We start from the raw sequence: 16,701 nt of genomic DNA, 5'->3' as shown, positions 1-16,701 counted from the left end.
GCTGGGCGCAGTTCACGATGGCTCACCGCCACCTAGCTATCTCGGAGGACCAGGAGCCGAAAAATGTCGTTGGGAGGATGGCTACATTATGAGCGATCTCAGACACACAGAGAAAGGCTTTAAGTGGTCCCATTGCAGCGTATCGTCGTTTCATCATTTCTTGAAGTATGATTCATTCGTCGGTTTATGAACCTCCGTCTTCAATATTATTTCAATTAAATCTCCGTAAAATAAATTACCTTTCTTAATTTTGTAAAATAATTGGTACTATTTTGTTAATACTTTTTGAATTCATTGTTATATGCAAATAAATAATGTGTCGATATTTCTATTCCAGTGGCGACACAGCAACGTGTTTGTACAACGCACCTCACGAAGACGAAGCTCTTCCTAGAGTTTTACCTGGGAAGCTTCTTTCGTTGGATGCGCAATGTCGAAAAGATCGTGGAACGAGCGCCTGTTTCGTAAGCTTTGCATTACAACGTCAATCAACGTGTATCTTTTTTATCCATTGCATCGTTGGTGTTATGTCAATGAAACGATTATTTCACGTTTTAGAAAGACGACAGAGTTTGCGCTCAACTATTTTGCTTTGACGCTGGCTCAGGATATTGTGTGGCATATCGACCAGCGGCTGAAGGTTCTCCTTGCGGAGACGGTCAGGTAAATAATTCAAATAAAAAGACAGTGATTCGTACGACAAATTTGTAACATATATTTTATATTGAATTGGGAAAAAAGTATTTTATTTTGCTTCCTTTTTATCAAACTGTTGATTATGATCCTGTTAAAAATTCTAGTATTGCCTAAACGGGAAATGCGTGGCCGAACACGAAAATATTATCCCAGATTATACGCAAAACATTCCAACGTACGTGCGCCGAGATAGCAGTTTCAACCCGACAGCCCACAATCGGCCTCTGTATGCTCAATATAACAACACAGACTACAGGTAATATTTTGAATATACGTAAAACCTACATAAATATTATTTAAGGATCTATAATTTCGTGGCATTCGTTATAGTTGGTAATATGTAAATAATTATCATTCAGATAAGATAATCGAATTAATGCACTTCGATGTCTCTTCGTTCTGTTTATCAAAATATGTAATTATTATCATAACTAGTAAACATGTTTCAGGTAATCAGCGTGCATTTCCAAATCGTCGTTCAAATATTTACTATTATAACACGCACTGCAAAGATTCTAGTGCTCAACTTTGTTTAATACACAACAATTTTCACCCGTGTTTGGCGAACGTATAATCAAATAGCAAATATTTTCCGAATTTTCGAGAGTAATCCAATCAGATCACCTTGTCCCTTCGATAATCCCATAATGCTATGTCACACAGGTATCCGTGGGAATCGACGACATACAGCACGCCACAATCGAAATTCAAATACTCCTCGCCGTCGTCGAATCTCTTCTCGTCGACGAGCAATTCTTACAAACGCGTCACATCGTTCGCCACTACCCCGGCGACAAAATACACCTACACCACTGCCAGTTATTTGTACGCCAATAAATACAAGACTAAAGTAAATATTAGTAATGATGCTAGTTATAGTAAGAACGGATACGCTGGTGGTACTACTACTAGGAATTATTCGTACTATACAGTTAGTCCGATATCAAAGATCAACGATCTGAATTATCCGAAAATTAGCCCGTTCAGACATAAGGGTACGGTGAGCATGGTGTTAGCAACAGCAGACGAAAAGGATCAGAACGGGCCTCAAAACGATGCTCGCGGTAAGAGAAATCTGTATCAAAAAACGACGATACTCGCTTTCTTCTCGAGTTACGAGAACCTTCTCTTTATTTTTTCTATCGATCATCTGATTAAACGTTATCGTCTCGATATATTTTTCTTGTCTATTCTCGCTTTATTCTATTTTTCTTGCTTTCTCATTATTTTATATACGATGAAATTAAGTATTTTTGTTATTACACATAGGCGTTCTTCTATTTCTTCTCTGCTATTTTACTTTATTTATTCAACCATTTATCGTAATCATTGTTCATGAACAGCGTAGCCGTTAAAACGCTACGAAGTGATTTAATATGGTGACAAACTGACACGTCGCATTTTTCATCGTCAGAGTTCCTGGTAATCTGACTTGTGCAATTCACTTGTGAGACAGTGAATATCCTTCGTTTCTCTGTACAGCTTTACCGACGTTTGTTTTCCTTTTTTTTTATATTTCCATGTATGTACTACTACGGCTATTCCATTGGGTAACGAATCTTGTGTTAAATGTATATTTTGAATCCTTGGTGTCTTTTTCTGTTTATTGGAGTAATTGTTTTCGGCTTCTGGGTGGATGTTTTATATCAACATATTTGTTAGAATTCATTTCAGGTTCATCAAATCAGATTTTCTTTACTTGTACATAATATTATATATTAAACATAAACATCAATCATGTTTTTAAAGTGTTATATAAGTTTTATTAAGTAATGAATTTTGTGTCTTACTTTACTAACGGTGTGCATAAATTCTTGAAACTCCTGACAGCTATTCTTAACATTTTTAAACAAATATAACAAATACACACGTATTTGAATTCTAAAAATATTTCCTTTAATACCATAAAAACTTCCACATGAAAATATTAGTTTAAAATCTTAATTCCTGGAAATCGCTCTTACAGAAAAATATTACTGGTTGGTTAGCAGTACACTACTAATTCCGAGTAGCATATTAATTTGAATTTTTTTTCTGTAAAACCACCTACACATTAAATTCAATCGTATATTTTCACACCTACAATAAACATCACATCCCAGTGTGAATACCGAATATTTTATATTAATAATTATATTTCTTTTTAGAACCAGAGGACGATGAGTGCACGGACGTGGGGTCAGATTGCGCGGAGCTGATTGACAGGCTGAGGACATGGCTGTGCCATTTGCAATCTGTGAAAAGCCGCTGCTGCGCGTCCCTAAAGACGATCTGCACCGCTTGATGTGCAACGTTGAACATAGTTCTTCCTGTTCGTTAAGGAGTTCACGTGGCTACGCATCCAGAGACCACCACAGATCCGACATCGAACACTCGGCGCGCACTCAGCACGCGTTCAGCTCATCGAGCAGACCATATTCTCCATTGGGAGATTGGGACTTAGACGAATCATGTGATCTACGATGTCGTTCGGTCAGCATTATCTTTAAAAGACGGATATCTCACCAAGTTCTTAAATGCGCTCCCGGTCGAAACCACATGAAAAACGAATGTGTAATTCAATTTATTAAGTAGTTACATAATCTCACTGTGTTACCCAGAGTATAATTTCGTCCTTTCTACTTTCTCTTCTCTTTTTCTTGTCTTCTTTCTTTCTTCTTTTCTGATACAATAATACCGCGATACGATAATTGTTTACGATAGTACCGCAGGAGCTTTGTACAGACAACAGATGTGAAGTTATGAATATGTCGAGTATGAACAAAAATGTTCGATCAATGTATCTGATAGATTCGATCGTATATTTATTCCATGCATCGCGCAGGAGACTTTTGTGTTACGATAGAAATACGATACATGCGTATTAGTACGAACGCGCAAGTGCACGCCAAAAAACGAGCTTCCCATAAAATCATGAAAATTGTAGCGCAAGGCAAATAAATGGTGATTATACGATGGAACCGTACGTTCCCTTTTTGCTAGTTTATTTTTGTGAATCTTTTATACAAATTAAATTGCTAAACTGAGACAATTTCCTTAAAAGAATACTGAAATTATTTTTGGACTGTCTCTGATAGTATAGATATGTTTCAACTACTTATATTTTATATTATGTTTAAGTGTTGATAATTGGGAAAATATAATTTAATATTTGTAGACAGTATTCATTAATTGGATATAATATATTGTGATACAAATGTACATATTTGAAAGACAAATTTTAGAAAATTTTCTCGTCTCTTTTTTTTGTATAATGTCAATTTAATAAAATGATCAACTATAGTTTTATCATTCATTTATTATATTATTAGTATTCTTTTTATTATAAGGCTTTTCTAAAGAAATATATACCACTTTATTGTACTTAAGACCTATTACCATGTAACAATCCTGGATTGATCTATTATCCCTTAACAACCTTTTTCTTTTTTTTTTTTTTTTTACGTGGAGAAATCCTCGTGGACACTCGCCATTGCATCGCAACGGTCGAGTAGTGTCGGACTCTTACCGACTAAAACTCCACGGTGGCCAACCTGACTTTGTAGAGGGGCCCCGGGTTCTCTTACGAATTTCTACCAGGGTAAAAGTATTGTTCCGACGTTTACCGAAAATGCGCTAAGAAAGTTGAGAAAGATGAGCGCCAAGATGAGAAAGTAGCAGCAGCTCGTGCGTTACGCTTGGGTGTTAAGTGTGGTGTTGTTCTTCATGGTGTTTCTTCACACTTCTCATTATTAATGTTTCGATTGGTCACATTAATTACTATATACCCCAGATGCTAGATGAACAGATATGTCTCTAATAATTAACTATTAATTATTATTAGCATATCGCAAATCTTATTCTTGCAAATAGGAATTTCGAATATACAATCCATATAAATCTTCTTTTTAAATTAATTGAAATTTATATATCAATTCATATAACTTATTTTAATGCAGATACAGCTAAGTATATCTTTATAACGAGTCATCAAAAGCCATAGTGATAAGACAGTTGTTGACAGAAAAGTTAATATCTGTTAATGATTGATGTAAAAATTTCTATGGTGGAGTATGTAATGAAGATCTCTATATAACAATTATATACACCATTATATTTTATATAAAATATTCTATTTCCCTTACAATAGATATATCTTGATGAATGATATATGCTGAGAGGAACAGAAATAACGGAGGAAAAATATTCTGCATAAAAAATAGAAATTGAAGATACTTGAATATTAAATAATAATATGTTTATTAAAGTAATATAAATGAAATAGAATAATAATTTTTATCAAGTGACAATGTGTATGAACAGAACATACATAGAGTACAATACGAAAACATTAAAATCCATATGTTACAATAAGTTATATAGATGTACATTACCATCAATTGTACCATTACCACAAATATAAATAAATAATTTTATCATTTATAAAGTATTACAATAAATAAATCTACAAATTACACAAAAAGTGACTTATGACAATACTTATCAGTTACTAGAAAATAGCTTAAAATATAAATTAATTTAAATTATTACATATACAAATACATATACAAATATATATACAAATATATATACAAATACATATACAAATATATATATACAAATACGTATACAAACATATATCTCGCATAGAAATAAAATAAAATTAAAAACGTTAAGTACAATTTATATTTTATTACATTAAAAAATTTATAATACACATGTCATTAAACAATTTTTAGTTCTATTCCTATTTCCTCATATAACTCTGTTTTACTACTAGGATAGTTATCCAATATACAATCTAAGATATCAGTACATAGACGTTTCCGTTTTGAATATTCACGTGAATATTCATTTAGTGCTTCCTCTGTTTTTCTTTTGGTTTCAGTTAAATCTTCAGTACCACTTGCTTCCATTAGTCTATCCAATTTATTTGTCAATACTTCAATTCTTTCTTTAAGTTTGACTTTCTCTTTCTTTGCTTCTTCGATCGTAATGGAAGACTTTATAGATAACAATAAAGCCTCCTGTACTTTAATTTCTTCTTGAAGCTCTTGATACTTACTTTCAATTTCATTAAAATGACTTTGTAATTCTCTGCTCTTCCTCATTAATTCTTCCATATTGTGAGATGTATCCTGCACTGCACAATAAATCTTCTGTTTTCCATAAACCTGATGCAAAAATCTTTTGGTTAAATTAATGTACTTTTATATTAATAATGAATATCTTACTTTTTCAAATATCTTTCCTTCAGCCACCAATCTATCTATAGCTTTTTGTACAGCTGTTTTACCATATTCATTATGAAGATTTGAAACTAAGTCATTAATACTATAAGGTCTGTTTTGTGTTTTCATATATTTATATACAGTGTCCGTCATTGTTATCAATTTAGTTTATTTCTTTCCTTATGTATTACATTTAACAGGTTACTTTCACAGGTTATTTGATATCTACTTGAAAAGTTTCATTAAATAGGATACTAACTATAATATTTAATTTGAAATGAAAACACATTATGAATTGCATTCATTATGAAAATTAATTTTTTAATCGTACATTATTTTTACCTGTATTAAAAAAATTAACACACTTATAACTTTAATTAACAATTAGTACTTTAGATTCAAGCGTTATCAAAAATGTTTACTCGCGTTTAGATTAATATTTAATATTTTTGTTACTTAGAAAGCATAAAAGTATTAACTATTTTTATTCTACTTTTTTGTGCTTCACTGATATTACTTTGAACATATCCACGCAGCAAGCGTTTTTATTAAATCTATAAATCACGTGACTTCCTTCAGTGATTCTAGTCAGTGATTGAAAGCGCGGGAAATTTAATTACTACAATTCGATCCATATATATTAGTCAATATTACATAAAATATCGAGAACATGAATAGTATGATGTTTATAAAAATTAAAAAATAGCCCCAAAACTATTTATTCTTCTTATGAAAAAAACAATAAATTATACTATTTTGCAAGTTCTATATCGTACATCACATATGACAACAATAAGATAGTACTGACTGATTCAAATATTTAAATTAAAATTCAACTCGCCAATTCGTTTAATGTTATAATAATTGATCGAATGACAAAAAAATTATTTATTATCTTCAATTATTTTTACATTTTTATAAATGTAACTAGCAAATTAAACCAGATGCTACTGTGATAACACACGAAATACGTTACGCAGTATACTGTACTTATTGTCTCAACCAATGCAGCGTTTATTACTCTTGATAACTTTATAGAGTCATAAAACTGAAACATTACCATCTTTTTGCTATAGTATGTAATATATTTACGACACTTGACATACTTTAGTAAACAGAAAACTCAACGTACAAACTTTGAATCCAAACAGGAATATGAATAAATATCTCGAAGCAAAATCTGGAATGTATGAAAGAGTAACCTATTGGACTCTATTACGTTTGCTTATATATGCAGATAGCGTGGCGTGAACAGAAATTGCACGTTAAAGACATAACTGAACGAGTTATCTTCGGAAGATGGGAGTGAATAGTGTCACCGAAGAAACGTTCCACTCTACATCTACTATGGGTGAATTTAATCATTGTACAGACGCATTGGATCGTTTGCCATTGCTCACATATGCTAAATCTCCATTACGCTACTGTAAACATTAATGAACTCGAAAATTTTCATGTAATTACACCCTTCTTACAATTAATCCTATTTGCTAATAAATTACATGTCTATATATTACACGTTTATTATATTACATTATATCATTCCATTATGTAATAAAGCAACCTGCTATATGTGTACACGTGTGCTATATACATTATATTGTCTTAATAAATTTTAATCATGCAGCTTCGTAAAGATGTATATTAATTACTATCTTTCTAATTTGATAAACGCTACACAAATAACATTAAACTATTTAAAAGTATTCTAATGACTGGAGTAATTGAAAGAAATAAGTAATTTATTAATTTAAAACTTAAATTATAAAGCGTTAAAAATTTATATGATATAATTATTTCTAATTTGAGAATTCTTTAAATTTAATTTCTTAACTCCAAGAAATTAAAAGGTCCATGGTTAACCTATTCAAATCGAAGAGAAGCATCTTAGGTTTTGAGTGACCTCTGTATTTACTGCGTGTGTAAAGATTGAAAGGGTTCCCAGCGAGTCAGTTGCTTACGAGAGCTCATTGAGAGTACAATAAAACTAGTTTGGCCAGTTTAGTGAAGGGAACAACCTGTGCGTAATTTGATAGAATTGTATAAATATTAGTATGTAAATATACATGTATATGTACTATTAGTACTATGATTCCTAAACTCGGTATAAAATACTCCTTCCTGAAACATGTATGTAACATTACAAAGAAACGTATTACATCACTGTTATCAAACTATCACGGTATTGTTATCAAATACAAACTGACAACCTCGGCATCCTCACTTGTTTCGTTTCTTCCTTCATGTGAAGTTTATAACAAAGAATTATGTAAAAAATTATCAATCATATTTAGGTACAAATACCTTTTTAATTTAATCTAGTAATAGAGATCACTAAATGTATAAACATTTTGCTTTACATTTTTCCACTTCAATAACATATCGAAATTAATAAATAAATAATATTATTTTTTATTAATATTTACAAATTTATTACATTATTTGATATTAATGAGGGTAATGCGGGTTATTTGATATATTTAATTACAAAAATCCTCTCTACGATTCGATGAACTTTTTGGTTTAGCGTTCCTGATTAAAATTATCATACAATATGTGTATTTGATTATATCACGGAATTAAATATTGAATTACACATAATCTGAAAATTACCAAATACTATGTGTAAATTGTTTTATATCTGATTACTTCTCGTCTGATTTATCTTATCTAATTTGAAAGAATTTAATTTGCGTCTAAGTAAATATATCAAAAGTCATCTTGAACTACGAGTAGTTCGATACGTATAATTGCTTCTAATCAATCATTGGCGTATTCAGACAGAAAATTATCAATTGCTCTGTAACATATAAAGTCATCAACATACAAGAGCCCTTGTCAGTATCCGCGAAGTAACTATTGCTGAATCTTTTCCAGGCTGCTTAGCCAAGTACTACACGAAGAAGATGATTTACGTGAGTGTTGCGGTGAGCTCGTCAGTGTTACTGTTCCTAATTGGCCTAAGCGTGGGATTAAGCATTAACAGTTTCAAAGGAAGCGACGCTCTTACGTCAGCACCACTTATCGATGGGTAAATGATCTGAAATATTATCATCTTAATAAAAAGCACAAAATATGCGGTAATGAACAATTTTAAAATCATAAGGGATTTTATAAAAAAAAAAAAATTGTAGATACACTTTAATAAATGTTATCTATAATTTGGGTCTATAATTTATTGTAATAATTAGGGAGCATCGCTAGCGAAAGACCACTATCGATATTAATACCGATAAATAATTTTTTATTATTAATCAGTTACAGGCAATGATTGCTGGTATGATAGGATTATACGAGACTTGAAATATAACAACGAATTATTGTAATTAATTGAAAATAAAGATTAATATTTACTAATCTTTACTGAGACAGATCTTTTTTGTATTTTATTTTGTATAAATCTAATATGATTTGTAATTCTTTATTTCAGCCACAATGATTTGCCTCACAACTTGTACAAATTATTGAACAACAACTTAGACAACTTCAACTTCACACAAAACCTGACCGACGATGAATTATGGGGTAAAGACGTATGCAAGTCATGCTATACTGATCTTGCCCGGTTGAAAAAAGGAAAAATAGGTGCACAAGTGAGTGAAAATACTGCAAATGCAAAAGACAGATTATCATTCGAGTCTTCGTTCTATAATATATATCATATATATCTTGAAAAAAATTAATTGACTGATGGATTTTCGTTCGTCGTTAATTAACGCAAAGCCTCTTGTCATTTTAGACCTTATGTCGAAATATGTTTTGTCGCGATATTAAACTGGCATGTGATAATGCATGAATTTCGTTTTGTGCGTAGTTTCTACCAGCGTAAATTTTGTTGATCTCTTTATTCTCTTCCAAACTTATTTTTTCTCGTTTATAATTAATATATGACGTTTGATATATGATATTTGAGAATTAATTGATAATATAACTGTAAATAGTAATAGTCAACATTTCGTTGAGTTACATTACTTATCAGAAACTATAGAAATGTGATAGTCGATTCATGTCTACATGATTCACGCAATAATTTTCCATTATATGATACATAGTTATAGTTATTCGCTATATGACACATAAATAGTGCCTCCCATTTAATGGCTAAAATACAATTAGATATAAAATTCATAATAAGCTAAAATAAAAAAGAACTGCTAGACTATATGATATAGTGTGTATGGGAAATACTATTACATCATACTGTAGATTGTATTATCACTAGTTTGTATACTTCTCATTGTCTCCGGTATTAATATCAAAGCGATCGATATTTTATATTATGGTAGTAACGTAAATTATGAGGTTCCAAATTTTATTAATGTGTAATTCTAATCCTTAAATTTTTTAATTTGTATAGTAATAATAATAAGAGTATAAATAAATTTTAGTTCTGGGCAGCGTATGTTGATTGCTCATCGCAATTCAAGGATGCAGTGCCCCTGACAATGAGACAAATCGATGTTATCAAAAGATTAGTCGCTAGATATCCAAACTACTTGCAGTTCGTAACGGAAGCTAAGCATATCGAAGAAGCGTGGAATGATGGAAAAATTGCTTCCTTGATCGGTGTCGAAGGTGGTCACTCTATTGATTCTAGTTTGGCTGTTCTCCGGCTCTACTACGAGCTCGGTGTGCGTTACATGACTCTGACTCATATGTGCAACACTCCATGGTATATTACATTTTTAATCGACCCAAAAATTTTAATATGTCATTGAACTTTAATATTGACTAGAAAATAGGATTTTATCTATAAAAAAAGATAATTAAATAACTTCAAAAAAATTAATAAACACGTTTTTTTTAACGAAGGGCTGACGCATCGGTGGTGGACGATACGTCTGTCCACAACCTTACAAAATTCGGTGAAGTACGTCAAATTTCTTTAATTTCTTCTTCTCATATCTATTTTAAAACTGTATGAATTTTATATTTCAATTATAGGCTATCGTCTACGAAATGAATCGATTGGGAATGTTGGTCGATTTAGCGCATGTGTCTCATAACGTTATGAGAAAAACACTTTCAATAACGAAAGCTCCTATTATGTTTTCCCATTCGTCTGCCTTTAGCGTTTGTCATAACTACCGTAACGTGCCTGACGATGTCCTCTACATGGTTGTAAGTAGATCTTCATTGTCATCCTAAATACTTCATGAAATTGTGTAACAATAAAATATAATTTTGCGCGCATTTTCAGAAAAAAAACAATGGTATCGTAATGGTGAACTTCTATTCAAATTATGTAAATTGTAATTGTTCGAGGAACGCAACTATCCAAGACGTTGTAGGTATGACATTCGAAAAACTTGAATCTCATGTTTAATCTAATATTTAATTTCAGAAATATTATTTAATTTCGTTCACATGATAATTTCGATTACATTTCTATATAAAGTTTATCATAATTGCACATCGTATTAAACGCCCTTTTTGTACTCACTCGACTTGTTTCAATTAACAAAATTGAATTAAATTTTCAAGATAGGTATCTTGAATTCGCTTAAAAAAATTACTGTCCTTATCGTAAATAATTATCTATTTTCCTCTTTGTAGATCATATTAATTACATTCGTAATCTTATCGGAGCTGATCATGTTGGTATTGGAGCGGACTACGATGGTGTAGGATCGTAAGTATAACGCCAATACTACAAATCGCAAAGTTTAGTAGTAGACAGGATTCACAGGAGTATGAATAACATATTTCAGAATGCCAGAAGGTTTGGAAGATGTTTCTAAATATCCAGACTTATTCGACCGCATCTACGAAAGTGATGTAAATCCAAAATGGACCAGAGAGGAACTTGAAAAATTAGCAGGCAGAAATTTGATCCGTGTACTACAAGCCGCGGAAAAAGTACGTTAAAGAATATAATAAGAACGATGTCTGGCAATAATTAAAGAATCGTTAAAAATATAATTATTTTTGTGTTTCTAAAGGTAAGAGACTCATTGGCAAAATCAGAACATCCACGACAAGATATCATAGATCAACAAGACATTTACGAAGGTGAAATAACGAGTAAACTTCAACCAGGCTTATGTAATACTGCAAAAGAGTAAGTGCATTCATTTAAAAAATACTTTCCTTTGTTTAATCTTTATGCTTCATTTATTTACATAAAATCTTATTTATATAGGTGGATTGATTTTGTAAACCATAATAAATCACGACAATAATATGGCATTTATTTAAAGCACAAAGACATGGCACAACATTTTACGAAGAAAAGACCTATTTCCATACGATAATAATACATAAGATCAATCTGTAAGCAATAAAAATGTAAAATACCGAAAAGTTATTATGTTTAACTAATGGAAAACGTATTTGTCGTAATCCATTTATTCATTTTTTAATAAAAGTATTTATCAATGGCTAAACCTCTGTCAATAAGAGCTTATAATACGATTATTTATGCAATTTTATTATACAGTAATACGATAAATAAATTTTATATTAAAATACATGTTTTCAATGTCTAAGAAATGATGAACAAGAATGCATTGCTATAAATATAATCCTGTATGCACATACATTAGACACATTAACTGATGTACATAAATAAGGTAATACGTTATGCTTCCAACAAAATACTTTTATTTCTCATACATTTAAAATTGAAGAATGTAATATATTATGATATTTATAACAAAATAAATACGTCATATAAGTATTGTAATTAAATAAACAATTTTATAAGTAAATTTAAGTTCGACATAATATCTAGCTATATCGTTATTGACTGATCCTTATTACTCTATTCTCCACACCGTTATTCCTGCGATTTTTGCATATTCTTTGTGTAATCAATAAATTTTTTCCTAGAAAAAAACATTCAAGAATATTTCAAATTCCTTTTTACATTTATTACTGTAACTTAGTCCACACATTTATACGAACCATTGGCTTTTTCTAGCAAACGGATGTACTTTGGGCGGTGCAAAACCATTGAATGGAGTACTGAGACATATGCTATAGGATCCAATATCCGTCCAGGCTAGCCAATCACCTTGATGAAATTCTGGCAACATTACATTTTTCAAGATACAATCCATAGAGTCTAAGGTCGGACCCCAAACGTATGAAAGGAATTTCGCATCACTCGCTGGCTGAAATATATTACATAAAATACGGAAGTCATAAGGCATGGGGCTTAGAGTTCATGTCTATGTCCAATTTTATCCAACTGGTTATTCTTAACATTAGAAGCTGCTAATGCTAGCGGTTATTTAGACTAAATATAGCTAAATACGCCTTTAATAAGTTCACAGCGTAAACAAAACAAATTGTCGATTTCAGCACAACTTGAAATAAATTGTCTGTTTACATATGATCGTAAGAATTTTTTCAGATTATAATATCTATAAATTCTTGACACGAATCAACCGAATCATTTGAACAAGGACTTAAGGGAGAAGATATTTGGATCCCGATTCTGTATTCCTCATTATATTAAATATTAATAATTCTACCTTATACACCGGTATCGGCAGTCTCTCTTGTAAGTTCAACATTTCCTCTATAAAACCGTTGTACACTCCACAATTCATATAATACATTCTAACCATTCCATTCGCCTGACGAACAACCTTCTTTGTGTGCACGAGTGACGCCAAAGTATACGCCGATGTTGCATAATATTGTCCCGGCTCGCTGATGATCGAGATACTCGGGTCGATGTCCTCGATCTCGTTGTTAATACATCTTGCAACCTGAGTGTTTCCAAAATGATAATGCAAATTTAACAATTCAGCAATTCATCAAAACAAACAAATACGAATTAAAGTGTGGTATGAGTATCAACCGAGTTACACATGCATAACGCAGATCATTTCTATGAATTAAAATGCATAAAAGAATGACAATTATTAACATTTCTTTTTAAACAGTTTCTTGGGATATAGAAATAATAATAAATTTATGAAAATTGAATATTAATTGTGAACCTGCATAGACAACATTGAATGATGTGAAAGTGATAACATTACGAGAACTGGAGTTGTTCAGTTTGACTTTTATGTGGTTCAATTCGGAATCTAGCAAAAGCCCACCTCGTCGATAGAGTATCCTTTGTTACCAGGAAATCCACCGCCGATATCGATCAATTGAACATCTTTACATCCAATTTCTTTAGCAATCGAGATTAGTGTCTTGCACGTTCTGATTCCTCTAACGTAAGCGTCTGATTCAGAACATAGACTGCCGACATGGAAACTAAAACCCCATAATTTTAAACCAAGGCTTTTTGTCAAATGTATCAATCGAACTGCTTCTTCGTCCGGATCGCAACCGAACTTTGTTCCAAGTGATACCAGAACATTTTTGGCGTCACATCGAATACGAATAATTACTCTATTGATTATGAAAAAAATAATAAAGATTATTTCAGTGACGCCATTCTAAAATATTATATATTTCATTAAAGTGAATCTGGCTTATCACTGCAGCACTTACTTCGCTTCCGGAAAAATGTCCTTTATCTTAAGGATTTCCATTTCGCTGTCGACGGTCATTTTTTTTACATTCATCATTTTGGCAAATCTAATATGGGTGGTCCACTTAGCCGGGTTCGCAAAGATTATCCTGTTTGGAGACACTCCTAGATTCATTACCATCCGTATTTCTTCCTAGAGAAAATGATGGTAGAACGTAACGTATTTTGCATGTAGACGTAACTATAATAATATTGTATCATTTAAGAAAAATTGATTGAAGATATACTTGGGAAGCACAATCGAAATTGACATTCATAACTGCCAAAATCTTCAGGAGAAACGGATCTGCGTTGCACTTAACGGCTAAAACACCAAAACATGAGTGAGTAAGAATGAATGATAAGTTACATATTCTTGTATACAATAATTTTAGATTTTGATTCCACTTTTAATTTCATTGTCTCAAGCGAAAAGAATCTATCTGTCTTTAATGACAGGAAATATTAATTAACAATAAAAGTGTGTTATATCCTTTGTGATATAATTTGCAGGCAATATTATATTTGAATTTCACGAATTAATAATAAAATATTACGTCTGTGTTATTTTTGAATTTTATGCCTGAGTGATACAAATAATATCGGACGAATAGTACGATAATAAGATTAATATAACGTACTCTAGAAAAGAGACATATGTTTTTGAATACTTCTGCATTATCAGATGTACTATAATAACAGGAATAGAACAAGACATTTCAGGCTAATAGATTAAAGATCGGGAACTTTTATGTTACCATAATATGGAACAATTCTTGGCATTTTCGCGATCCAATTTTGATGTTTCTGCAACACGTCAGCAACATCAAGAACACAGAACGGTTCTTCCGTTGATTCATGCTCTATTTTAATAAAACTTTTAATTATGTCTGTATTTTCGTCCGTATCTTCAAATACTTTCACTTCGTCGTAGATCGAATGTGGCATCTTAATGGATTCGAATTTTTCCTGGATGTTGTGTACTCTGGAAAAACGGAAATTTCCTTTACATTAAGCTGCCGCATAAGGATAAGATTATATTATATATACATATTTATTATATTTACTTACATTTATTATGTAAATATATTATATTTACATAAGGATAAGATTATCTCCTTCCAGATATATATTTAATTCGAATTCCAGATATGAATTTAATTAATTTAATTCACAATTCGTTCAATAATAGGATTCCTTTGATTTTAACGTCTTGAATATGATCTGTATGATGATGCAAAACGAAGAAAGTGCAGTTATTGGTAGTGACAATTTTGAAGAAGAATTACTACAAATAAGAACTGTGAAATGAAAGATATCACAAATAAAAATTAATATCTGAAAGATTGGGATTAACTTAACTGATCAATTAAGTACATTGAAAAAATTCACTTTGTGCAAACACTATGAGGGAACATCATTGTTAGCTACTAATTTATATAGGTATATATAATGAAGATGATGTTATTTGATAGCTGACGTAATAAATTATATATCTTTGCAAGTTATTTAGTTTTGATACTGTTTCTGTTTGGCAATGTATACGTACCTTCTTCCTATCAACTTTAAATTTATAACAATATAGCTGTTACCTTATTATTTTTTAACTTTTTATTAATACTGTAGCCACTTTATACATTTTATATTTATATTTATATTTATATCTATATTTATATTTATATTTATATTTTATATTTGATTTCTGATCGTCTTTTGTATAATTTGTTTTATGTATGTGTTTAAGGTTGCTTCAATAGTGTATAATTGTAACAAATATTTTCTCAACAATTCGAATTATATATTTAATTTTTCTCATTGAATTGCCCAATACTGACTCCTTAAACAAAGTGTGATAGTTTTATACTGCTTGTCCATACTACGGTACCTGATATAAGTAAGAAATTATTATATAACTATACACTGATGTGTATACACGATGTGTCACCTAAAAGTTGAAGAGAATGAAATTTCGATACTGTTAATTATTCCGCAGAACATTTCAGATAAAAGTTAAATAGCTACAGGAAAAACGTATTCTCATGTATAACCTTCTCTGTAAGTGTGGGTATCATATTCTGTAAGCGTAAAAGTCGTAAAAAATTAACCCATTTATGTCGAAAACCTATTAACTTAGTAGATACTTTAACTTCCATTTTGTGAAACTTATCATATGAAAGACAAGAAAAAACGCAAGGCACTACTTTTATATTTGTTTTCCTCGTCTTTCATGCGATAAATTTTACAAAATAAAAGCCAAAATATCGACTAAACTAATAGCCGCTGGACATAAGCAGTAATTTTTTTAATCTTCAACTG

The 16,701-nt window shown here is 31.0% G+C and overlaps 4 protein-coding genes across 11 annotated transcripts in view; 2 read left to right on the top strand and 2 right to left on the bottom strand.

Moving 5' to 3' along the window:
* LOC132906584 (A disintegrin and metalloproteinase with thrombospondin motifs like) overlaps nt 1–3,978 on the top strand; it is an 83,817-nt gene extending 79,839 nt beyond the window's left edge. For all 5 annotated transcript variants that reach the window (XM_060958919.1, XM_060958915.1, XM_060958936.1 and 2 more), the window contains exons 13-18: nt 1–165; nt 338–464; nt 559–663; nt 801–952; nt 1,360–1,760; nt 2,844–3,978. In XM_060958919.1, the coding sequence (XP_060814902.1) occupies nt 1–165; nt 338–464; nt 559–663; nt 801–952; nt 1,360–1,760; nt 2,844–2,980 (1,087 nt within the window). In that variant the 3' untranslated portion in view covers nt 2,981–3,978. The remainder of the gene's footprint in view (nt 166–337; nt 465–558; nt 664–800; nt 953–1,359; nt 1,761–2,843) is intronic.
* A 1,369-nt stretch (nt 3,979–5,347) lies between these two features.
* Nucleotides 5,348–6,516, bottom strand: LOC132906580 (homologous-pairing protein 2 homolog). Of its 2 annotated transcripts, none has more exons than XM_060958900.1 (3): nt 6,249–6,516; nt 5,910–6,134; nt 5,348–5,849 (listed from the first exon to the last, which is right to left on the bottom strand). In XM_060958900.1, exons 2-3 carry the CDS (start codon nt 6,057–6,059, stop codon nt 5,400–5,402), a joined length of 600 nt encoding a protein of 199 aa, XP_060814883.1. In that variant the 5' UTR covers nt 6,060–6,134; nt 6,249–6,516; the 3' UTR covers nt 5,348–5,399. The 2 variants fall into 2 exon arrangements, with proteins under 2 accessions (XP_060814883.1, XP_060814874.1); XM_060958891.1 differs by having other exon boundaries at nt 5,910–6,131; nt 6,249–6,514.
* Nucleotides 6,517–7,107: 591 nt separating this feature from the next.
* On the top strand, nt 7,108–12,223 carry LOC132906553 (dipeptidase 1-like). Of its 3 annotated transcripts, none has more exons than XM_060958848.1 (11): nt 7,108–7,257; nt 8,784–8,937; nt 9,337–9,499; nt 10,295–10,578; nt 10,719–10,776; nt 10,851–11,027; nt 11,107–11,197; nt 11,463–11,538; nt 11,618–11,765; nt 11,849–11,967; nt 12,049–12,223. In XM_060958848.1, the coding sequence occupies exons 1-11, from the start codon at nt 7,206–7,208 to the stop codon at nt 12,086–12,088; spliced, it is 1,362 nt and encodes a 453-aa protein (XP_060814831.1). In that variant the 5' UTR covers nt 7,108–7,205; the 3' UTR covers nt 12,089–12,223. The 3 variants fall into 3 exon arrangements, with proteins under 3 accessions (XP_060814831.1, XP_060814847.1, XP_060814839.1); XM_060958864.1 differs by lacking the exon at nt 7,108–7,257 and adding an exon at nt 7,836–7,926; XM_060958856.1 differs by lacking the exon at nt 7,108–7,257 and adding an exon at nt 7,858–8,036.
* Nucleotides 12,224–12,482: 259 nt separating this feature from the next.
* Nucleotides 12,483–16,174, bottom strand: LOC132906574 (ornithine decarboxylase 2-like). The gene is made up of 8 exons (XM_060958878.1): nt 15,978–16,174; nt 15,144–15,370; nt 14,634–14,710; nt 14,367–14,539; nt 13,964–14,264; nt 13,385–13,624; nt 12,813–13,021; nt 12,483–12,733 (listed from the first exon to the last, which is right to left on the bottom strand). Exons 2-8 carry the CDS (start codon nt 15,331–15,333, stop codon nt 12,685–12,687), a joined length of 1,239 nt encoding a protein of 412 aa, XP_060814861.1. The 5' UTR covers nt 15,334–15,370; nt 15,978–16,174; the 3' UTR covers nt 12,483–12,684.
* Between the last annotated feature and the right edge of the window lie 527 nt (nt 16,175–16,701).

Source organism: Bombus pascuorum, chromosome 1 (genome assembly GCF_905332965.1).
Source record: "Bombus pascuorum chromosome 1, iyBomPasc1.1, whole genome shotgun sequence".
Classification (NCBI taxonomy): Eukaryota; Metazoa; Arthropoda; class Insecta; order Hymenoptera; family Apidae; genus Bombus; species Bombus pascuorum.
This window is presented reverse-complemented; position numbering and strand designations above follow the sequence as displayed.